We start from the raw sequence: 24,826 nt of genomic DNA, 5'->3' as shown, positions 1-24,826 counted from the left end.
GAATAATTTTTTCTCCTTTGCCAAAATCAATCATGCATAACATGAATTAAATGGCTGACTTCCCCAGCAGAGTCAAAGTTCTATAAGGGCAGGGTCCACATATGTCATGTTCCATTAATCTCAGGCCCTCTGGAAAGGAATCTTTTAAATGGATCTAGTGAATCTACTTTAAAAGGTATAAACATCTACTCTTTTTGCATGAAATAAATTTGTGAATACTTCAATCAAAATGTCTGGAAGATAATATATGCAGGCTTTCTTCAACACACTTGAAGTGATCTGACTTAGCAAATGTCTTCTAACTTCAAAATTTTAATATTACATGACATAGAACATTCATCTTCATCTACTTCCTAAGACTCTGTAGTCATAAGATATAGAATAAATCTTCTCAATGAATTGGTTTTCCTATAGCCTGAATACCCCACAGAGTAAAGCTTGGACCTGACATTTGGGTAGATCAGGCCTTAGGGCTCTGCATTCACCCCCTGTGACACAGCAGAAGCTCCATCTGATGACTCCTAAGCTGCCATCTATTCCCTTGAACTCCAACTCTGTATGTCCACCTGCCTTCACGGCAATCCTATCCAGATATTTAATAGTAACTCAAACTAACTATGCCTCAAATTTAATTACTGATCCATCCATGTCACCTAAATCCTATTATCACCTCCACATCTTTTCCATCAGAGCTATTCTTCTAGCTAAACAACCAAAACTTCCTTTCCTTACGTTCTGTGTCCAATCTATGAGAAATTCCTCTTACCACAAACAAAAAAACAGAAAGAAAAAAAAAACCTAAATCTGACCAATTCTTCCATTTTATATTTCTACAACCCTGGTTCAAGTAGTTAACATCTCTCACATGGTCAATCAGAATAACCTTTCTTTTTAAATTTTTTTTTTTAGTTGTAGGTGGACACAATGCCTTTATTTTTATTTATTTTTTTATGTGGTGCTGAGGATCGAACCCAGTGCCTCACCTGCGCTAGGAGGATGCTCTACCGCTGAGCCACAAACCTAGCTGCTATCAGAATAACCTTTTATCTGGCCTCTTTTTCTTCTCCTTTTCTTGCCCCCTTCTCCATAAAGCAGCCAAAATAAGGTCCAACATCCTAAATCAGGTCACATCCCCTTCTATGTAATTTGCATAATGCCTAAATTTATAACTAAAATAAAACCCCCACCTTCTTTGTCCTGACCTAGGCTTGCCTTGCTGCCTCAGCTTGACCCAATCTTCTACTAATCCTTTGCCAACTGCCTTCTCCTCATCATTAAGTCTTAATGGAAATGTCTCCTTCTCAGAGACCTTCTCCGGAGTTCTAGCTAAAGCATCATGCTGAGTCACTCCACCACATTACTCAATAAGGCAGCACTTATTAGCACCTGAGTTTTTTCATTTGTTTGCATGCTTGATGACGGTCTCCTCTCACTGGGGTGTAATCCCTGGGAGAGTGGAAACTGTAATTTACCACTTTCCGCCTAACACCTAGCAAAGTATGGGGCCTGTTTATGGCTGGCTAGAACCTTCTTCATTCTGATCATGGAAGGAGGGACAGAGTAAACATTATTCATTCTCTTGGCTATCCCAGATTTTTATTAAAGACATAAAAAGCAGAAAGGGTAGTTCAAGCAAGAATGTTGAGTGAAGAAAGCCAACTGGAAGGTCCACGTATGACTCAAACAATATGAAGGGACACAGGAGATGAGGCTGACAACATAAGTGGGGTCAGGCAGACCAGACATACACCCTGAAAAACTCTTCTGGGAATGCTGTTTTCCCCTATTTCAGGCCTCTCTGGACTTTAGCTCTTACAACCCAATTCTTCTTATATGATTTTTAGTTAGATAAGACTTTTAGCTCATTAGAAAGTTACATCTGCACTTTTTTAAAAATAATTTTATTGATATATAACTCATAGGACTTATAATTCATTTAAGTGCCCAATTCAACGATTCTTAGTATATTCACAGCATGCAATCATTACCATATATCATTTCAAAACATTTTCATCATCCCAAAAAGAAATCCCATTCACATTAACAGTTACTCCCTCATTCTTCCCCAGCCCCATCACTCCTGGAAATCATGACTCTATTTTCTGTCTCTATAAATTTGCCTTCTCTGGACATTTCATATAAACGAAATCTTACCTTCTTTTATGACTGCTTCTTTCACTTAACATAATGTTTTCAAAAATAATCCATGCTGTAATACTCATCATTACTTCATCCCTTTTATATAAAATATATCCCATTTTATGAACATTCAATGTTTTTAGATATTATTCCTCTGTCTTTTAAATCAAGATCACACATTTTATAATTTTTGTTATCAAATGCCCATCATCTTATTTTAGAAGGTTTTATACCTATTTTTCTCTAAGTAATTTGAAATTTATTTCTTTAAAATCTAAGGTCCATGTCTCTGGCTACCCAAAATTCCCTCTACTTTATACTCTTCCCAGAAAGATAAGGATTCTAGAATAAAAATTTCTCCAAGATATATTAATAAAGAATAAAATGCCATGATTTAAGCAAAATAACATGTCCTAGAAAGCTGAAAATCTTCTGCAATGGCTGGATTTTCCTCTTATGACAGTTCTAAGATAAGTAAAAGATAAATTTGTGGATGCTTATCTCATATATAAATAAATAATATAAGCATGTATGCATTATTTTTTTTTTTTTAAAGAAGGAACATGTAATGATTAACTTATCAGGGACAGGCACAACTTTCTCTCAATTTTTTTTTTTTTTTTTGGTGGGGTTGCGGAGTACCAGGGATTGAAATCAGGGACTCTCAACCACTGAGACTCATCCGCAGACCTATTTTGTATTTTATTTAGAGACAGGGTCTCACTGAGTGACTTAGAGCCTTGCTGAGGCTGGCTTTCAACTCATAATCCTCCTGTCTCAGCCTCTCAAGCCACTGGGATTACAAGTGTGCACTACAACCTGTGGCTCTCTCAACTTTTAACCAGACTTGTTCTTTCTTTAGGTTAATAGATTACCATACATATATATATCTTCCATAATTCTGGGGAGGGAGGAGGAGATTTGCTTTCAAACAAGAAATCATATACTGATATAATTTTCCAGCCACTAGTCTCACTGCAAAAAAACTTGTCACCATATGATTCTAATTACTTCAGTATATTAAAACTTTACTCCCATGGGCAACAGTAGGAGAGAAAAAAAGAATATCCCAAACCCATACTGAAGAAGCTAATCTCTAACAGTGACAACTATGTCTTTCCTTCCCCTTCAGTCAAGGTCATCTCCTCAAGAACACTCCTGTCTCTGCTTCTTTGCTCACATTAACTACCCTTCCTAAAATACACTCTTCCTTGATCTGCCCTTCCTTCAAAGTTTATCTCAAGTGCCATATGAAAGCACTTTCTCCAGTTCCAGGCACACACCACTACCACACTATGGCAGAAAGAACAAGGATTTGGAGCTGGTCATTAGCCTGAAGCTGATTTCCTATATGACCAACGGTGATCTACTCAGCCTAGCTGAGTATGTTTCCTCATCTGCAAAGCAAGCAAAATAATTCAGACTCCTGCAGCTTTCTTGAAAAGATTAAATGAAACTAATCGGAAACTGCCAAGCACTGTTACAGGCAGATAAGAGGATGGCTTATTACCTTTTTCTCCTCCTTTGACCATATTTGACCATCCAAGATTAGTGATCATTCTGTCCTAAAATATAACAATTAGATCCACCTCAAGAAGAAAGTAAATGAGTTGAGGCTACTAGCACTGTTTGGTGTGATTATCTAGAGCTTTAATTTCATTTTATGTTGCTTGTCAACCTATAGATTTAAGCTTATTTCAAAAATGGAAATCATTCCAAACCGAATCTGTATGCTTTCTCGAAGCAAGAAGTCACTACCAACAGAGACCCTGCAAAGAGGAAGCCACAGAAAGGCTCTTCCCTTACCTTGTGGGTTATCCATTCTCGCCCATACTGATAGACATTGTTAGCTGCAGAATTCAGGGCTCTTTGGACCACCTGAGCCTCAGGAAGCCAACTAATTTAAAATAAAAAAATGGGAAAAAAAAGGATATTTTTAGTGTACCGTTCCAAAAACACTTTAAACATGATGTGTTACTTTAGGAAGCAATAATGCCAATCAGTCATTAATACACAGATGTGCATCACAAGCAAGGATTGTTGACATCTGGGCCTGACTGGCCTAATTGTTACAATCAAAATTTCCCTTTGATCTTTCCTTAGCATTTAGACCCACTTTTCCTCCTTCATTCCACTTTGCCTTGTTTCTCTGTTCACACATAATCTGGGTCATTTGCCTATTTCAGCACCAGAAGTAGTTCTGGAACACTGGGATAGTCAAAATCTGGAACAAAGTTCTCAAAGTTCGATCCATGAACCAGCAGCACCAAAACTGCTTGAAAACCTGTTAGAAAAATGAAAATGTGGGCTGGGGATATAGCTCAGTTGGTAGAGTGCCTGCCTCACATGCATAAGGCCCTGGATTCATCCCCAGCACACAAAAAAAAGAAAAAGAAAAAGAAAAAAAAAAAGCTTGGGGCCAACCCTGGACCTACTGAAAAATCGGGACTCATTGATCTAAGGAAGTGAAAAATTTCAGAAAATTAACAGGGTAAATAATAATTTTCAATTTATTATCCGCTAAAGATCTTTTTAAGATGTGAGGAATTCCTGAGCAAAACACACACACACAGTGCATGTAAAACCAGTAAAGTCCAAAGACAATATGTTGCACCGATGCAAATTTTCTGGTTTTGTTACTGTCCTATACTTATGGACAATGACAACACTGGAGGGGGTGGAATCAAGAGAATAGGGGACCTCCCTATACATGTCTTGCAACTTCATGTGACTTCAAAAGTTAAACCAAATAAACAAAACACCTGTCTACAACAACCTGATCTAGGGCTGCTCCGACTACTGTGCTTTCAAAATAGCAATAGAGATGGTGCTATTACAATTCAAAACCAGTATGAAAGAACTTGGGTTTATTTGCCTTATAGAAGAATGACTGTCAAAGAATAGGAATCCTTTATAATACTGAGACTAGCCCTAGAGGACAACACCTGGGAGAAGGCTTGCCTGGATCAGGTGGCTCTTTCCTAAACCCTAATAGATGGATCATGTTGATTCCTTGCTTTCTCATTTCAAAATATTTTATGTTAAAAGAACATAAAGGGCTTAGAGGACAGATGGTCTCACTTCTTACCTCAATGGCATACTGCCCTAATTTTCCACTTTCCCCATTCCAACCCACTAAACTCAAGGGTTTATATTCATATCTATTCTGATCTGCTTTCCTCAATTTGTGCTGTGGATTCATCTTCTGCTTCATCCTCAGAGACATGTCCCAAGAATTACCCCTCTCCTAATATTTTCAATTCCTTCTACCCTACCAATTTCTTCCCTTCAGCAAATAAATGAGATTCCTCCATCTTAATTTTTTTAAATTTGCTCTGCACCTCCCTTCAACCATCAGCTGCTCTTTCACAGATAAACATGAGAAAGATAAGCCCACACTTACTTTCTCCACTTTTTCTCTCCCCCATAATTTAACACAAAGTAATCTAATCAGGTTTTGCTAACTGAATGCACTGATCCTGTAGCCACTACATCCAATCTCACTCTTACTTTTTCTGAAGCTTTTTTGGGGGGAGGGGCAATAATGAGGATTGAACCCCAAACCTCGTTCATACTCAGCATGACTCTCTCTACCACTAAGCATGTGCCCCAGCCCTTCTGCAGCAATCTGACATCTGCTATCCACTACTGCTTTCTTAAAATTTTCTCTGCCCTTGGCTCTCCTCTTGTTTCTCTCATTCTCCTTTGCCACCTATGGTTTTCTTTTCAGTCTTAAAGGCCAGAGATAATCCAGAGGGCATATATACCCAGGGTCCTCTGTGTGCATCACATACATTCTTTCTTAATACACTCTAATGCCAACCCAGACCTCCAATTCTGGACTCACACCAACTGCTAATTCCTTCCCTTTATCCTTTTTTCCTGGACTGCATACCCACCTAGCCTCCTGGATGCCTCCACCTATCCTTCCTGCAAATACCTAAAACTTAACAGGTTAAATTAAAAAAAAAAAAAAAGTGAATTTTCCCCATCAAATCTCTCTTCCATTTTCTGTCTTACTGAATCCACCGTCATATATTAATTTCTTAAGCCAGAAGCAAGTCACACTAGATTTCTTCTTCCTATATCTAGTTCACAACCAACAAATCTCCTTAAGATTATACAACTCTATCCCTCCTGCCCACTCCCACTAGACCTGTCCACAGTCCAGGGCTTTACAACCTCTTATCAGGTTTTACTCTGATTCTCAGCTGGTCTCAAGGGCTACATCTTACACTCCACAATGCAGATGGGAAGACTGTTCTAGAATGAAATCTGATAACACTTCCACTTCTTATATCTTTTTTTCTAATATTTATTTTTCAGTTGTAGTTGGACACAAGACCTTTATTTTATTTATTTATATGTGGTGCTGAGGATCGAACCCAGGACCTCACATGTGCTAGGCGAGCACTTTACCGCTGAACCACAACCCCAGTCCCCGATTCTTATATCTTAGTCAAGAAAATAAACATCCTTGCACCCCTCTTACACCCCCTCTGGAGCCCACCCTACCCCAACGTGTAATCCTTCTGTCACTACGAATTGCAGAGTCTGCTTTCTCTGGAAGTTTACATAAATAAAATCATACACTATAGTCTTTTTTTTGCCTGATGTCTTTCACTCAGCATGCTCATACTGCATGTTGGTATGTGTACTATTAGTTCAATTGTATTTAACGCTGAATAATACCCCATTGTATTGTATTTAACGCTGAATAATACCCCACTGTATAGATATGCCACAATTTTAAACTAACAAGAAGTACTGAGGACAAGTAACTTGGGTATACTCTAGGTAATATGGTAAGTCAGTAGAAATACAGTTTCAAAGGAATTCTTTTAAGAATATTCAAATGTGATGTTAAAGAAAGTTTAAGTAATACCCAAAGCAGGCTTTATATTAAGAAATCAAAGGAGAAAATCAACATAAATTTCAATTTATAATCCTAAAATTAGATTATTTCCTGACTTAATTAGTGACTAAAAAGGGTAATAGAGCAGTTCATGCCATTTGTTATGAAGTATAAAATAGGTAAATAGCATAACTCTGCTACCATTCCCCACAAAGACCTAAAACCCTTTTTACACAAGTTAAATTAAGCAAGTATACAGAACTCCTTGAGGTAGGAGAACAGTAAACTTTCTCTGTGCAGGGCTAAAGAATAAAAACCTTAGGCTCTGCAGATGTGGCTCTCTGTGCCACAACTACTCAAGTCTGAATGCTCAAAGTCCCAAATCAGTGAGAGGCAATAAGTAAATGAATGGGCAGAGCTGTGCTTAAAAAAAAAAAATTCGCAAAAACAGGCAGATGGATTTGATCCTGGGCCAAGTTTGCCTCTCCCCCCCGCCAAATTATTACAAATATAAAACTATTTCAAGAATTACACAGACAGTTGAGGAGTCACACATATAGTGCATGGTTCCCTTCAGCTGGATAGACACATTGGTTCTAAGTACTGATTGCCACTGGAGAATTACTATCCCAAGTTGTTAAACTATAATCCTGGTCCTTCATCTCTAAAATGAGGGTAATTTCTTCAATCTACCTCAGTCACTATGCAAACAAATGACATCAGGTAGATGAAATTATAAACATGATGTAAATATATAAATCTTAATTCAAACATAAGGTATGGAGCTGGCACAGTGGTGCATGCCTACTGGGGAAGCTAAGGCAGCAGGATCATGAGTTCAAGGCCAGCCTGGGCAACAAAGCAAGATCCTATCTTAAAAAAAGTCATTTATCATACATTAGTCCTAAAATTTTAAGCACTTGCCCCTCCTCTTCCCATATTACATGCCATTCTTCCGAAAAAAAAATATATATTATTTATCAAAGCTTTGGCAAACCCTATCTTTTAATCTTCTAATGTAGCTATAATGGTAAAGATCATTTCATGCCAAGAGGTGTTAAAATTAGGTCATCCATCACTACTTTTTTTTCCCCCAAAACAATATTCTTACTTTGCCCACTCAGGGTGATTTGCTAGGGTTTCATTAATCAAATTACTTGTGACTTCAATCATGTGTACACTCTCTTGATGTACCTGTATTATGGATAAAGAAAAAAGAATCTCAGTAATTAATAAAACTAATTTAAAATTTAACTTTCTACTCTAACTGGAGCAATGCTTTTAGAGTCATATAATTACACATCTTGGTTTTAATTTATAATATGCACTGAAAAGTTGCTTTACATGCCCCATGAAACACACTATAAGAAATAAAAAATACATGACAGTTCCCTGTCCTCAGGAAGCTCAACAATTTACTTGAGGAAAAAAACACATAAACAGGTATGTATTTTACTTAAAATACAAGGGTATGTATTTTAATACATATACAAACGTTTAGTTTGCATATATGTGAATATATATTGTAACTACATATGCAACATGACACTCTATTAGCTAACAATTATATTGCTAGGTGAGATGTACAAGCAAATAAGCAACTGAGGAAATACAAAAAAGCCAATTGAGGGCTGGGGTTGTGGCTCAGAGGTAGAGCGCTCACCTACCATGTGTGAGGCACTGGGTAGGACCCTCAGCACCACATAAAAATAAAATAAAGATGTTGTGTCCATCTATAACTAAAAAATAAACAAATATTAAAAAAAAAGAAAAAGGCCAACTGAAACTGCACCTCTAACTTTGCCTTGCCTGATAACCAAGGAAATGAGGGGAATAAAAAAGAAATGCACCAGATGAGGAAAAGGTTTATCTGTGACACCAGAACAAGGAAAGAAACAATTCAGTGCCACTTGGAATACAGTATCAGGTAAAGAAACAGAACTGTCTGGAGCACAAGAGGCCTGACAGTTCATTCCTAAGTGAGCTCATTCCCACACTCAGACTGACAAACCCTTAAGATTCACATGTAGCACACAAATCTGCCAAAAGAAAACCAAATCCTTATCCTTTTCTGACTGAAGAGGTCAAAAGCCACAGTAGAGAAGAAACGGATAAATCGCAGGAAAGAGATCAAGGTGCTGCCTCACCATACCCTCTTCTCCTCACCTCTCCCTCTCCGTGAAGTTCAAGAACATGCAAGGAACTGAAGAAACCTTGTAAAGACGAGGGCAGTTTCCCACAGGGATGTGTATGACCTCAGCCAAGTGGCAAAAAAATTCTAGAACAAATCACATGACAAAATGTGGAGCAGAACAGAGTACACCTGCACTAACAGCCACTGAAGCAGTCACTGCAACCCACTTCCAATTCTATCAGGCCCCAGCAAAAGTGGGAAGAACACCAAAAGACAACTGTAGCTTGAAAAGGAAGACAAACTTCAAACAAAGTGAGGAGAGAATCAACCCACAGAGAATGCCTGAAAAAAGCCCCAGACCAAGTAAGGCCTTATAAGTTCTTAGAAAAGTACTTAGCTTTCATTTGGTGGGACTTAACGCCTAGAAGTAACATGTTACTTAAGTTTTTAAAGTAAATCTGGATGCTGCATGCAGAACAGAGTAAATAATGAAGCAGGGAGCTCTATTGGGAGGGTACTGAACTAACTCAATCAAGGCTGGTGGTAGATTTGAGCAGGGCAGTGGTGGAGAGGAAAGCAGGGACTGCATTTGGGATACAGCTTTCATTAACCGACTGTTTTGAGTTAGACCACGTTTGTATTCCTGAAATGAACCTCATGGTTATAGTATATCATCCTCAATATATAGCTAGACTTAAACTCTTGTTTATTATGGATGTTTGCATCTGTAGTTTTCTTTCCATGAATGTCTTTGACTAGTATCTGGGCAACAATGGCCTCATAAAATGAGCTGGAAAGTGGTATTTCTTCCTCTGCTAGGTGAAAAGTGTTTTGTAGAACAGGTAATATCCTTCATTAAATGTTCGATAAAATTTTTAATAAAATTTATCAGCAAAATCATCTGAGCCTAAACTCTTCTTTGTAGAAGGATTTGCAGGCAGTAATTCAATTTCTAAGTATACAATTATTCAATTTTTTTATTTCTTCTCAATTCTGTTCCATTTCTTCCTCACAGAATTTCTTTATTTAATCAAAATTATCAAATTTGGTGGCCCAAATTTGTTCACTATATTCCCTTATTTTCTTTTTAAGGTCTATGAGACATGCAGAGATATTTCCTCTTTGATACTTGTTATTGTTACCTATTTTTCCCTTGATAAGTCTGGATAAAAGTCTATCAATTTTCTTTATATTTTTCAAACAAATTGTTATCTTAATGTTGTTTCCTGTTCTCTACTTCCAATTTCATTGATTTGCATTTGATCTTTATAATTTCCTTCCATTTACTTTGGATTCAATTTGCTGTTCTTTGCTACCTTCTTAAGGTAGAAGCTTAGATCACTGATTTCTTATTTCCTAATTTAAGAACTTAATGCTATAAATCTCCCTCTAAGGATTGCTTAAATGCATCTCATAAACTGAGACATGCAGCAGTTTCATTTGCATCTACTTTAAAGTATTCTCCAATTTCCTTTGCAATTCCTTCTTCAATACAGATTACTTTTGTGTTGCTCAATTTCTAAGTTTTTGGGGGATTTCCTAGATTTCTAATTTAGTTCTGCTGTGTCCAAGAACATGCTCTAGAATTTTAAGATTTCCAAGTTTATTAAGTATTATTTATCCTAGTATTTCATATTTATAAATATGAAAATAATTCTATTTTCATAGAATATAATAATTATTTATAATGTAATTATATTTGTCAATTAATGTAATAATGTAATTCTATTTGTCAATTAAGTTGAGGTAGTTGACAGTGTTTTAGAAGGCTTCTAAATATCCTTACTAATTTTGTATCTCCTTATTATTATTAGGAGTATTTAATGGCAAACTAAATCATGGATTTGAGCTGGGCATGGAGGTGCATGATGTAATCCTAGTAACTTCAAAGACTGAGGCAGGAGAATGCTAAGTTCAAGGTCAGCCTCAGCAACTTCATGGGCCCCTCAGCAATTCAGTTAGAAAAAAAGACTAGGGGTGTAGCTCAAGGTAAAGCATTCCTGGATTCAATCCTCAGTACAAAAAAAAAAAAAAAATTCTTAAAAATTTTAAAATCATAGATGTGTCTAGTTCTCCTTTTTAACTATGGATGTTTTTAAAAATTTTAGAGCTCTGATATCAGGAGAATACATACTTATAACCTACTGCAACATCATATTATAAAAAGTCCTTATTTTTCTCATATTTCTTTTTTTTAATATTTTTACAGTAGATGGACAATACCCTCATTTTTAAAAATTTTTTGTGTATATATAAATTTGTGTGTGTGTATGTATGTGTGTGTATATATATATTAGTTGTTGATGGACCTTTATTTTATTTATTTGGGGTGCTGAGAATCAAACCCAGTGCCTAACACATGCTAGGCAAGTGCTGTATCAATTGAGCTATAACCCCAGCCCTAATAATATTTCTTAATGATTTTTTTAGTTATTTTACTCTCTACTTTCTATTTGACCTATCTCTACTGTTCCTTTGTTCATCCTTTACTGCCTTTTATGTTCAGCAAATATTTTTAGCTTATCATTTTAGTTTTCTTAAACTTCACACTATTTAGTGATTGTTATTTATCTAAAATGTTCACATTTAACTGATCAAAATCTACTTCAAGTTAATAATGACTTATATCCACAAAAATATTTACAACTTCACACCAGAATAGTTCTAGTTCCCAGCTCTCTTCTTTATATTACATGTAAAAATACTACTTATAAATAGCTCATTTATATATGTTATAGAGCCCACAGTAGGGTATTATATTTTTCTAAATAATCACGTTATTTAAACAAATTTAAAAAAAGGGAAGCTGGACACAGTGGCAAATGCCTGTAATCCCAGCTACTTAGGAGGCTAAGGAAGGAGGACTGCAAATTTGAGGCTAGCTCAGGCAACTCATCTCAAAAGTAAAAACATAACAAGGGCCAATAGATGTAGCTCAGTAGTCAAGCATTTGTTTAGTATGTGCAAGGCCCACCAAAAAAACCAAAGGCCCACCAAAAAAACCAATAATTTCCAAAACAAGAGAAGGAAAACTTAAGGACATATATTTACCCACATACCGACCAAGTGCTCTATTCCTTCCCCTGGGTCCAAATTATTTCTGAAGTATAAAGGAATTTCTTTTGCATGCCTTAAAGCACAGGTCTACTATCAACACACTCCCTCGGTTTTGGTTTATCTAGAAATGTTTTTATTTTGTCTTTACTCAAGTTTCCCTTAATATAAAATTCTTGGTTGACAGGTTTCCTTCTCCATGACTTTAGATGTTGCTCCCATGTCTTTTGGTGTTCACTGTTGTAAAAACTGTCATGAACTGGATTGTTGCACCCTTGTATGTAATTTGCTTGCTTCCTTTGAGCTTTTTTCTTTATCTTTGGCTCTGAGCAGTTTCACTGCAATGTGTCTGGCCATCTTTGTGTATTTTACTGAGAAGTTGTTGAAATTCTTGGATCTTTCACCAAATTTAGGAAATTAGATTTTTCACCAAATATAGGAAGTTTTCAACCATTTTCAGCAATTTTTTTTTCAAAATTTGTTTCTATTTTTTCTTTCTCTCATCTTCTGACATGCTAATTACATGTCTATTAGAACACCTGATATTACCCCACAAATCTCTGAGGTGCTGCTCACCTCCAACTGGCTTAGCAAAGACAAGAGCAAATAAAGGCAAATAGGACCACCCCAAATTTACACATTCCCATGTATCAAAGGACACCTCCCTCAGGAAAAACTGACAGAAAAACTGTGGGGTTTTGCTGCCTACACAAGGCAGCATACAAATAGCACCAAGCTATTAGCCAACCCTCCCCCAGTTGTTCCTAGATGGTTATTTTCCAATGCCTTTATATGATGTTGCTAATAATTTTAAAGTTTTATTCTTATTTTCTATGGAAAGAAAGACCTGACATCCTTTTCCTGTTATCCCAGGATATGTTAGTAAGATTGAGCCCAAAAGCATTTTCTAACAAAATACATATGGATATAAAACAAAAAAAGTAGTCAAGGATGATCCTTAGAGTATTCTGAGCAAGCAGAAGAATGAAATTGTCATTTACTGAAATGGGAAGACCAGATACCTGAGATAAGGTCTAGAATTCAGTTTTTGATGTTTCATTTGAGATCTATTAGACGTTCGAGAGGATGCTGTCACTGTGTTGACTGACATCTTTACTAGAGGGAGAATAAACTAGACAAAATAAGGCTCCCTCAAAAATTCAGTTTGCATAAATCCCAAACAAGAAAGAAAGAAATGGTTCAGTAAGACCCATTATGGGGGTTCAGGGAAGCAAAAGTACAGGATGGAAAAAAAAAAAAGTTGAAAGAGCATAACTGAGATGAACAGGCAAGAAGACCACATGCAAAGGGAAGAGAAGCCCAGTGAAAGAGCAGGAGCTGGGCCGGGGTGGTGGCTCAGTGGAACGGCGTTTGCCTAGCATGCGTGAGGCATTGGGTTTGATCCCCGGACCACGTAAAAATAAAAAATAAAGGTATTATGTCCATCTACAACTAAAAAATTTTTTAAAAAAATTTAAAGAAACAGCAGGAGTGAGAACAATGAAATGCTCAACTGATGAAAGGTTTCTCCAAGAACTAGAATGGAAGACTGCAATAATAGCAGGTTGAGGCAAAATATGACAAAAATAAAGTCTATGAAATCTGTACAGTAAATTCAAGTGAGTATATATGATTGACACCCAAAGAACAGACAGGAACTGCACAGCTTAAACAGGAGTCCTGAGAGAGCAAGTTTCTATGAATAAATGATAGATAAATGTGAGGACATAAGAGGCTGCGAATGACTGAGAACAGGACTTGTAAGAGGACACACCACCTGACAAGAAACAATTCTTTTGGGGGGGTTTGGGGTTGTGGCTCAGTGGCAGAGCTCTTACAGGGCATGTGTGAGACACTGGGTCCGAACCTCAGCACCACATGAGAAGATAGATAAACAAAACAAAAGTATTTGTCCATGTACAACTTAAAAAATTAAGAAAAATAATTCTTTAGAAAACTGCTGCTTATCAGGTTATCCTGTTGGTAACACTTACAAACATATCTCTACAAGACTATAAGAAAAATTTTTATATTCATGATTTCATGTAAGCTTTACAATCCCTTGAAAACAACAAACCAAAATCTAGGAGTTCAGATAAAATAAAGATTAAAATGCATAGTAAAAGGGGGGGGGGCCTGAAGTAAATAAAAGAGATCACTGTAGACAAAAATTTAACTGTGCTTTGGGAAATGGATTTCTTTGAAGAGATGAAAGGGGAGAATGGAAATACAAGCTGGAAAGAAAGAAATAAAGACCTTATGGGATTTCAGCAAAAAGACCAACGAGACAAAATAGGAAGGAGCTACTCAAGAAATTTTGAAGCCAGATCCTGTGGTGTGTGTCTGCAGTCCCAGCTAGTAGAGAGACTGAGGCAGAACTGTCTGAGCCCCGGAGTCTGGGGCCAGCCTGGGCAACATAGCAAGGCCTCATCACAACAAAGGAAAGGAGGGAAGGGAAGGAAGAAAGGAGGGAGTGAGGAAGGAAAGAATTCAGATCCAGTGAAAAGATTAGGAATCTTGAGAAAAGTCCATAATTCTCCTGATGAGGGGGGAAACAAAAAAAACAGCTCATTTGTTCTTCAGTATGTTATTTTTTTATCTTCATTTCCTCCTGAGGATTTTGATGATAAAATAAAATGCACATAAAAGAGATTTAAAAAGAAAACATGCTAGGCAAATTCATTGCAAAATCATTAATATACACATCATAAATAGGTTTAGTTGTTACGTATATACCTATAAACCAAGTAACATGTTCCACATTTCTTCTGCTGACTTATCATCTACACCATGATTCTAACAATTATGAATTTATTAGTGGGAATAGTAATTGTTGTGCTTTACCTTTGCAGTCAGGAGAAGGGCTAAAAGAAGGGTTCCTATTACTAGCAAAAATATGATGAAAATGCTAATTATTTTATCTAACATCTTCTCCAACCAGATGATCATCTGCACAGAAACGAAAAAGAGAATTATCTTTAAGATACACTTATGTATTATCTTTAAAATACACTTATGTATTAAAGTATCATGAACACAAATATAAATCTCAACATTGCAAAGCAAACTATGGCACACTAATTAAAGCAATAAAAGCTGTAAGTAACTTTAGAAAGTTAACTAACTATTAATTACTACTGTTTGTTATGGGAAGAGTTCATTACAGTCATAGCTAAGAAAAGGCAGTCATCTGGCAAATAACCCCATATCTATGTTTGAATTTCATACTGTGGTATACCTACAATTCAATTTATAATTTATCATCTGGTAAATGTTCCAAAAAAAACAATGAAAATCCATTAGTTGACCTAAAAATCTCATGAAGTTGACTATTAATCAGGAGACATAGATGACTTTAGAAAAATTATGGTTCTTATAATACAGGTATGTCCTAAATTACACAGATAAAATAGGAGTAAAGTAAAAATCGCAGTAACATTTGAAATGTTTTTCCCTTTATTTAGGGTTATAAAGATAGTAATAATAAAAAAATGTAATGTTCAAGCAAAAATAAATAGCAAATTCAAGACAGCAGTTACAGGGGGTGGATAGGAGGGTTGGGAGGTAGATGCACAAATTGGTAATTATTTAGGTAGTGTTATCAAACTGGGGGTTAGGTAAATAAGTATTCTCTAAATCTTTCTACATTTGAAAGATTTTATAATAAAGTGCTCTTAAAAGACTGTTATTCCATTTGAAGTAAATATTCTTTTGAAAACATAAGCTTTGTGACATTATTATTAATCAAATGTAAATCAATGTAATGGTTATTCCTTCATCAATAATTAAAATTATGCTCTCCCAAAATGCTATTTTTTGATATGTTGACGATGAGTTCCCTCATCTTTCACAACCACAAATAATCCTACACGTTAAACAATTTCTGTTTACAGAATATATAACAATTCCATAGATTTCAAAAACTCCTGCCGTGTGAAGCTACCACTTAACATTTTAAAATTTAATGAGTAACAATTACTAAGATATTACATTATACTCCTCCATCCAACATGAACTATAGCATTACTAAGAAAGTTATTCTCAATTTAAATCTGAATTACATGCTCTCTGAACAGTAAGTTAGAAGAGCAAAGAATATTTGCTAAAAAATCACTACGTCTCCTACATTTATTTTCTATGCTATGCTTATCAGCTGGTTGTTCTCTTATCTGTTATTTCATGAAGGACACTGTCATTAAGTGATCGATGCTAAGGTGAACTAAAAGATAAAAAGTTAATCTGTAATCTGGACAGTTAGAGCTTCAAACAGAAGAGTTAATTTTCAGTGCATGCTTCCAAAGCTTCAAAGACAATGCAGAGATTAAAAAAGAAATAACAAGTTTCTAAGATATGGAAGGTCAGATGTCTTATTTTGAAGGTAAATACTAAAATCAATGAAATGAAAAGTGCACAATCAGCAACCAGCTGAACACCCAGTTCTTCGGACAACTTCCTGAAGAAAGGGTTAGTGTTTCGTCCATTACTCCTCTTTGTATCTCCAAAATCTAGCAGTACCAAGCATATGGCAAGCATTCAATTATCAGATAGCTGAGAAAGCAAGCATATAGTAATTTGAGAATTATGACTGGATTCATATCCACTAATAAGATAGGAGTTTCTGGTTTTTTTTCTTTAGAAAAGTCATATCCCGAAATGTATTTTTAAATGAAAATTAAGTTCTATTTAGAAAGTATAGAAATCTAAATTTATAGCTGGGTATGTAACATATAAAACAGAATATCCAGAAACATATTATGTATACAAAGATTACAAAATCAAACTTCATATTTTTAAGCTAGGGCAGAATTTTCCCAATTCCAATTTTGTCAGAAATTAAGCATAAAGTACTTGTTGAAGGTTTTGGATGCCCCTGGTATAACTAACATGCCCTATACCCAGGTTGCCTAAATAAAAATTTATGCCCAAGGGATAACAAGGATATTTAGCTGTTTCATGAAAAATTAAAATAAAATTATTTAAGATGCAACACATAAGCTATTTTTTTTTTAAATTCACATTATGGTCAACTAAAATTAAACTGAGAACGAAGTGATAAGGGAGACAGTGAAACAGAGAATACAGACAGGAGAAGACAAAACAAAAGGATACAAAACTCAGGGGGAGGAGGACAACACACCCCTGAAAGTGAACAGAACGAGACCCACAAATAAACAGAATCTCAGAGACAGAACAAGAGACGTGGACACAGGAAGCAATGCAGACGGCTCCAGAGAACAGAATTCCTAAAGACGTGCCAGACATGCCATCCCAGGAAGCTGACCCTGTCCCATGCTCTGCTGTGGGCAGTGAACACCGGAACCACCCAGCAGCCTGCCTGGCTCATGGAAACTGCAGGGCCTCAAGCAATAATCCCCCAGTGCTTCCAGGCTGTGACAAATTACTTCAACTTATGAGGCTTTTTGTTGTTGTTATTTTTTTAAGGGGAAGGGGATAATTTAAAATAAGATAAAATGTCTGTAATTTATACCTATACCAAAAGCCATTCAAAAAACCTCTAAGCTGACTTCATCAAGCACTACTGAGTTTCTCTTCTATTTCTTTACCCTAGGCCCACGTTTTTGCTTTATTTCTTTAACCAACTCCTACTTGAGTCTTAGTGTGAATAATATTAATAAATAAAACAAATAAGCCCTGAGAAAAGATCACATTTCACTCAAACACAAGATGGATGCTCTTGCCCTGTTCTCTTGATTGAATCAGTTTCCTAATTCACTCCACTTGAACATTTTATGTATCAAAATTACCCAAGGTTGCCATTTTCTGACCTTGGCTTAATGCAGTAAAACAGCCTTCATTTATGTGCTTTCCTGGAACACACTCAGAATTTCAAGCAGTTACTCTAACTCCACAACAATGCTTCACACATGCTACATGGAATCATCCAAGAAAAGGAAAGTTCCTGATGGCTGAGGTAATAGGACTCTTTTTAACTAATCTAATTATGCAGTTTAGAATCAAGTTCTTGAATTAAGGTTATCTAACTCATTAGTCTCCTGACAATAGATCAAATTTAACCTAATGAAGTCAGTTCTCCTTTCTCACTTTCCTTGGAAGCAATTTTCATTTCTTCAGGACAAATTGGGAAAATATACAAAATCATCTACCTTGATCAAAATAAGAAAACGTGACTTTCTGCACATCACTTGCTGTGGATTAAACTCATCTACTCATGCTAGTTTTATAAGGAATGGGCAAGTATCCAACATGTATGTGTGCGACTGGGGGAGTCTATTTCATACATTGCTTGTTTTCAATCCAAAGTTGAAATTTACGCATTGCCAAAGTCTTCCTTTTCCTCCTTTGACAGGAAAAAAAAAATCCTAACCACTACATTTGCCAGTCTAATTTTGGCTTATTGCAAAGAAGTACCATATCTTTCTTATGACCTGCTATAAAATATTCACTGAGGGCTTTTTAGAGTCTTACACAACTCCATGCCTTCGGAACATAAAAAAATCAGATGTCACAGACCATGACTACAATCTGTTTTAAGCTAAAAATCAAATTTTGAAATACTAGTTCTTTTGTGTGTGTGTGTGTGTGTGTGTGTGTGTGTGTGTGTACGTACACGTGCCTATGTGTATGTGGATAAAATAACTAGCCAAGGGAATCATACAAATATATCAGACTTGTCATTTTTAAGAATTCCTGTTATTTATAGAAAAAGTAACAAGGCTCTTTCTTTGTAACAGCCACCTCATGTGCTGGCATACATCAAAGGAAACTAGAGGAGCCCCATCACAGAGCTGGAAAGGCATGAAAATCAAAGACCACAAGACAGACCTTCTCACAAGCACTGGAGCAAGGAGATACCCTCCATATCCTAAATAGTCTTTGTTAAGGTTTTAGCAAATTGAACTGTGACTGTATTCATGCTTCACGACCTTCCATAGCTTATATAAGTAGAAGCTTAGTTTGACATATGGACAGAGACACAGAGAGAGAAAGGAGATACTGAGGGAGGAGCGGGTTATAGAATTCAATAGTAAAAACCAACATCTGTGTATTCATTTACCTTCTTATTTAGCCAGTGCCAGAGCTTGAGGATAGGGGGAAGGTGAGAAAGAGAAGATAAGAACAGTGGAACATCATTAGAGAATGCAATAACAGTATGAAAAGAAAAGAAAGTCACTGAGAGCATGAGAAGGAAATTGTCAGGAAAAACTAGGAGAAAACCATAACACATTTAAGAAGCTTCAAATCAAGAGAATGTAGCATTCCTCTATGACCAACAAGGACTGGGATGATGAGAGCTGCAAGCATTCTTGGTAATCCAACAAATAAAATGCATAAAGCAACCTGAATGCTGCAGGTTTAGTGTCTGCCTTTGCACTGCTCCATCTACCTGCTCTTACTGCCGCGTCTACTACCTATCTTTTTCTTGGGGAGGAGGGGTGCTGAGGGCTGAACCCAGAGGTACTGTACCATTAAGCTACTCTGTCCTTGTTTTTGTTTGTTTGTTTGTTTGTTTTTGAGACGAATTCTCAGGAAGTAGTGCTGAGGCTGGCCTTGAACTTGGAATTCTTCTGTCTCTGAATATAAGTGGCTGAGATTACAGGCAAGTGCCACCATGCTGGCTCTACCCTATGCGATTGCCAGGTCTACCTAATGAACTCCTACTTCAAAACTTGCTCTGTGCTTCAAAACTTGCCCTGCCATCACATCTTCTGCAAAACTTCCCTTTCCCACTTCCTTATCAACAGAAGTCATTTCTTGCGTGGTGCTACCACTGAATCCTGTACTTAGGATATAAAGTAAATTAGATAACACTTACATAGACCTTACTGAGTACCAGGCACTGACATAGGGTTGACATTAACTCACTTAACCTTCACAATGATTCTATGATGTAGGTGCTATTGTACCCATTTTATTGATATGAAAACCAAGGCACAGAAAAGTTAAAGATACCTGTTCAAGGTCACAAGGCTACTAAACAGCAGAAGTGGGATCTGAAACCAGAGTTTGGATGCAGAGTCCACATTCTTTAACCCACTAAACCTTGGGTTTTCATGAATTGTTGTTTATCTCCACAAATGAGCTATTGTATCTGGTTTTCCATGATTCACCTGACCTTCCCTGAAATTAGCACAATATTTGACAAACAGGAATTACTCCAAAAATACTCAGTGATCTGAACCATTACCTAGTTATATAATTTTAGGCAAATCACTTAACATTTCTGGATTTCAGTTTAGTCCTAATGAAGTGAAAGAGTTGAACTAGGTGCTCCATAAAATCCTTTTCTCCCATATTTAAGAGGAAAACCACATAATACTTATTTAAAATAAATCCATTCTATCCTTATACGAACCATAATACCAAACTTCAGAATTTCATCATTGAATTAGATGTTAAATGTATCATCAACAGTTATGCAAAAACACTAAATACGGTGGAATGAAACATTTCAAACCATGAAACATATAAACTCTGGACCAAGCTCTTAAAATATGATACCTTGCTGTCAACTTTTAACAAGAATTTCCCAAGCCCGATGATTGGCCATGGTGCTAAAGCCTCCTGTCGCTCCTTCAGGAAATGCTCAATGACCTGCCACCAAACCCGGCAGCGCTTCTCCAGGAAGTCCACAACACCAAAGTGAATAACAAGCTTTTTGATGATCCACACTATAAAATACATATGCAAACAAAATACAGATCAGAAAGGTATAATATGAAAAGACTCCTTAATTTCCTTTCTAAAACTATTATTAAAATAAAGATCAATGCTAAAAAGGGAGAAGTGGAAGAATTCAAGTTCTAAACAGATGAACTTGGCCAGATAACTTTTCACACAGTCCCCGCCACCCACATATTATCTTCTTTGTGACATCTGAATCCTCGGAGGAGTCAGGGATTATTTTACAGCTCACATAAATACAAGATATTCTTATTGTGCAGGTTTCAGTAACTATAATAGTCCCCATACTCTCCCCTTCCTAAGTAAAGAAAACTAACCCCTGATATTTCCTAATCTCTCTAGCTATTATAGTTGTTCTTTCCAAACTTGGTTCTTTTCCTTAGATGTTGTGACATTTAGCAACCAGAAAAATATAAGGTATTTCACCCACATCATGATTTTATGCCACTGCAGGGTAACAAGTGTGTTCCCATTTCCTCATCTGATGCTGCTCTGCACATCTGAGCAGATGCCAGGGCTGAGCAAAGAGGTCAGCTGAGTGCAAGCAGCCCTGAGACAGCACTCTACAATTTCAGTGGGGACCTCAGGAAACCACAATGGGAATGTCTCCCCCTGGAGTGAGGCAGTGCAGTGGCCCTTCAAGCAGTTAAGCTCCCTGATAAAGGCAACTCAGAAGGTAGAGGGCCCAGAAGGCAGTGTTACAGATCTGTGGGGCCTGCCTTGAAGGTTGGACCTGGATAACTGCTCCCATCCACTCTAATTTCCCTAACTCCAGGGATTTGTGTTCTTAGCCCTGACCTTATAACCAGAGGATCCATTTCCTATTTTGAACCATGAGCTCTGTACTGCGTACCAGTTCAACAATTCCTTCCTTAGCATTTTTAAATCCCTAGAAAAGCTCTATATCTAAGTGATATCATGATATCTCCATGATATCACAGGCTGTAGAAAGCATTTGAGGGACCACCTTAGTTACAGCCTGCCCTCCCAAGACCATATCAAATTCCTTTGATGACCAGAAGGTTCAGATATGTCCAGGAGAAACTTAACTCCTGGTAACAAACCTTAATAAAAAGGGGGTTCTAACAACCCCAACACATGATTTGTCAGCACAAGGAAATCATCAGGCAGAACCAAAAAAGGATGGAACAATCTAGAAGAGCAATTTAAGCCACATTTCACTAAGCATTTCTATAATTGCCCTAACAGAAGCAGAGCCATAGTATGTTCTCTGTGACTTGCTTAATTTAACTGCATCTTGTTCTCAGTGCCTACCAGAAGTTCTCTTGAGGACATAAGAAACAGAAATTTCAACTATTTATACTGTATGTTCCCTCAGGACAGCACTCTACAGTGCTTGGTCAAAATAAACGTTTAATATAATGGCTAAGATTTAATTAGCTGACCAATACAATGAGAATCAGAAGTGGTGAAAACTAGTGATCCAAAAGGCATACAGGAAAATAAATTTAGACTTTTGGATATAGTAGAAAACAGATTTCCAATCAATAAGAAGATAAGTATATATCTGCTTAAGGGTGAAATATTAATGAAATATCAAAGTAACAAATTTCTAGAATAACATTTGTTCCATGACTCAAATGCAAATATACAACTGTTTTAAAGTGACAATAAAATTTTATCAAATGCTAAAATCCAAAGTCAAAAAAGAAAAAGGTGGGGGGGGAATCTTTGGAGACAAGAGCAGATTTTAATTAACCAGATAATGACCTGCAATAGGCACGGGCAACAACTGCACAATCCACAGGTTCAACCAGATCTGGACAACAACGATGGCCCAAACAAGAGACACAAAGTAGATGTCACTAGTTTTCTTCTTTCTAAGAAATGTTCCGATTTCAGGTCTTTGTCTGCCCAGGGTGGGTGAAGGGGAGGAGGGTGAGGAAGAGGAGGACGGTGAGGAAGAGACAGACAGCATTGGAGGGGGTTCTTCCTTGTCTGTGGCTTCTGAAAAGGGGGGAAAAAATCACAGACCATATTAGTGCACTTTAAGAAACAGTAACAGAGCAATCTGTTAGCCTGCCCCATATTATTAAATGTACTCTGACAGAATATACAATATCATTATGTCTAAAAAGAGAAAAAGATGTGTATGTGTTTACAAATCTTTTTATACACACTGAAAAACTTGTGGAGAATTACACTACTGACAGAGGTCAAATCTAAGGAAATTGTTGGGAAATACTGTTGGAAGATGAAGTGTTTTTTATAACAAATATACACATATCATTTACATAAACTAGAGAAAAATACATGACCATGTAGCTGAGTATAATAATAATCAAAAATTATTCAAACCACATAAAGCAACAAATACAGATACAAGAATTTCTGTATATAGGAATTCTTCCTTTCTTATATTTTTGCTTTCGCAGTCTTGAGGATCAATCCCGGGACCTCACACATGCTAGGAAAATACTCCATTACAGAGCTACAACACCAGCCCTCTTCCTCTTTCAATAGAAATTTAGATTAGATGTATTGACATGCTTCTGACATAATGTGACTTTTTTAGTGTCATTTCTCCTAAAACAGAACCAACTGCTATTAAAAGAACCCAGGACTTTCAAATGTGTCTTTTCATTGAATGAGATATAAAACAAAGAGAGATTGTGGGTTGAGAAATTTTCAAATAAAGGAAACTACACAGGATTGTTTCACATAAGGCACTCTTCTTTCCTCATGATGTAACAATTGCTACATTTTACTATAAATTATTTCTGCTTCCTAGTTTTGACAAGACATACCATATACACCAGAAATCATACAAATTTTAAGACAATATTAGTCTATATACCTCAGTCTTAGGCCATTTACCTCATCTTGCCTTCCATTAAAAAAATATTAATTACAAAAGTAAATCATATTTTGGAAAGTCTTTAAAAAAAACAACGCAGAAATGAACACCTATAATCAACCTATTTGCCCCAGTCTTTGTTGTTTTTTTTATTTTTTGTTGGTTTTCTTTTGTTACCAGAGATTGAACCCAGGGGTGCTTAACCACTGAGCTACATTCCCCATCCCTTATATTTTTATTGTGAAACAGGGTCTCACTAAGTTGCTGAGGTGCCCTAGTCTTTTACACAGCTTCATCTGGTTATATCATGTTCCACTTATCTTTTTCCATTTTCTCACTTCAGAACAAAGTCAGCCAGAGGGCGAAGACCTTGTCTATCTTGTTCTTCCTCCACTGAATTCCTAGCACACAGAAGAGTATCTAACCTGCTGTAGGTAGGTGCTCATTAAATATGTGTTGAATGAATAATTCCCTGTTATGTCATCATTTTTATAAGCAGCCACAGAGTATCCAGTTGAATGTTCTATCATAATTTCCTCAGTGCTTATTTTAATGTTAAATATTTAGCTGTGAATAAACTTTACTGCTGAGATACTCTGTACCACAGTAAGTCAGCTCACCTTACTAAGACTAGCATTCTATCCTGAGGTAAGGGCTAGGAGCCAAGCTAGTTATAGCATGATTTTGTTTGACTTTGCTCTCTTATTATCTTTCTAGTTTGGAAACACTATGTTGGTGAGTATGTTAGATATCTGGAAGAATAACCACTTCATAACCCATCATCTTCTTTCCACTTTAGAACATGATTCAATGTGTTAGCACAGACCAAGGCGGCTTTCCACATTCCCAAGCTCTGGGAGGGCACAGTAACATATTCAGATGTAAATCTACCAGGAGCATCTCACAGGAGCTTGTGACTCCAAGAGCCAGGCCAGTGGGGGTCAGTTCAGGGAATAGTCAATATACACAGCATAAAGCAAGCAAACCAAACTTTTATAAAAGAAAGAATGCCAGAGAAATGGATGAAAACATACCCCTCCCCTGCAAAAAAAGAATGTGAATTGAGAAAAGGAAGCAAAAGAAAAAGTAACAAAAAAATAGAACAAAATAAATCAATGCAAGAGAAGTGACAGCTATAAAGAAATGGGAGATGAGAAACAGC

General features: G+C 36.6%; 1 protein-coding gene across 7 annotated transcripts in view; it reads right to left on the bottom strand.

Moving 5' to 3' along the window:
• Positions 1–24,826, bottom strand: part of Tmem245 (transmembrane protein 245) — an 85,779-nt gene that overhangs the window by 39,496 nt on the left and 21,457 nt on the right. For 4 of the 7 annotated variants that reach the window (XM_076845706.2, XM_076845708.2, XM_076845710.2 and 1 more), the window contains 6 exons: positions 22,578–22,814; positions 20,664–20,833; positions 19,219–19,242; positions 15,027–15,131; positions 8,106–8,188; positions 3,946–4,036 (listed from right to left, as the gene is read on the bottom strand). In XM_076845706.2, the coding sequence (XP_076701821.2) occupies positions 3,946–4,036; positions 8,106–8,188; positions 15,027–15,131; positions 19,219–19,242; positions 20,664–20,833; positions 22,578–22,814 (710 nt within the window). The remainder of the gene's footprint in view (positions 1–3,945; positions 4,037–8,105; positions 8,189–15,026; positions 15,132–19,218; positions 19,243–20,663; positions 20,834–22,577; positions 22,815–24,826) is intronic. The other 3 variants (XM_076845707.2, XM_076845709.2, XM_076845713.2) reach the window with 1 other exon arrangement.

Source organism: Callospermophilus lateralis, chromosome 2, assembly GCF_048772815.1.
Source record: "Callospermophilus lateralis isolate mCalLat2 chromosome 2, mCalLat2.hap1, whole genome shotgun sequence".
NCBI classification, from domain to species: Eukaryota; Metazoa; Chordata; class Mammalia; order Rodentia; family Sciuridae; genus Callospermophilus; species Callospermophilus lateralis.
Note: the sequence above shows the minus strand (reverse complement) of the source record. Positions and strands in the feature narration are given on the sequence as shown.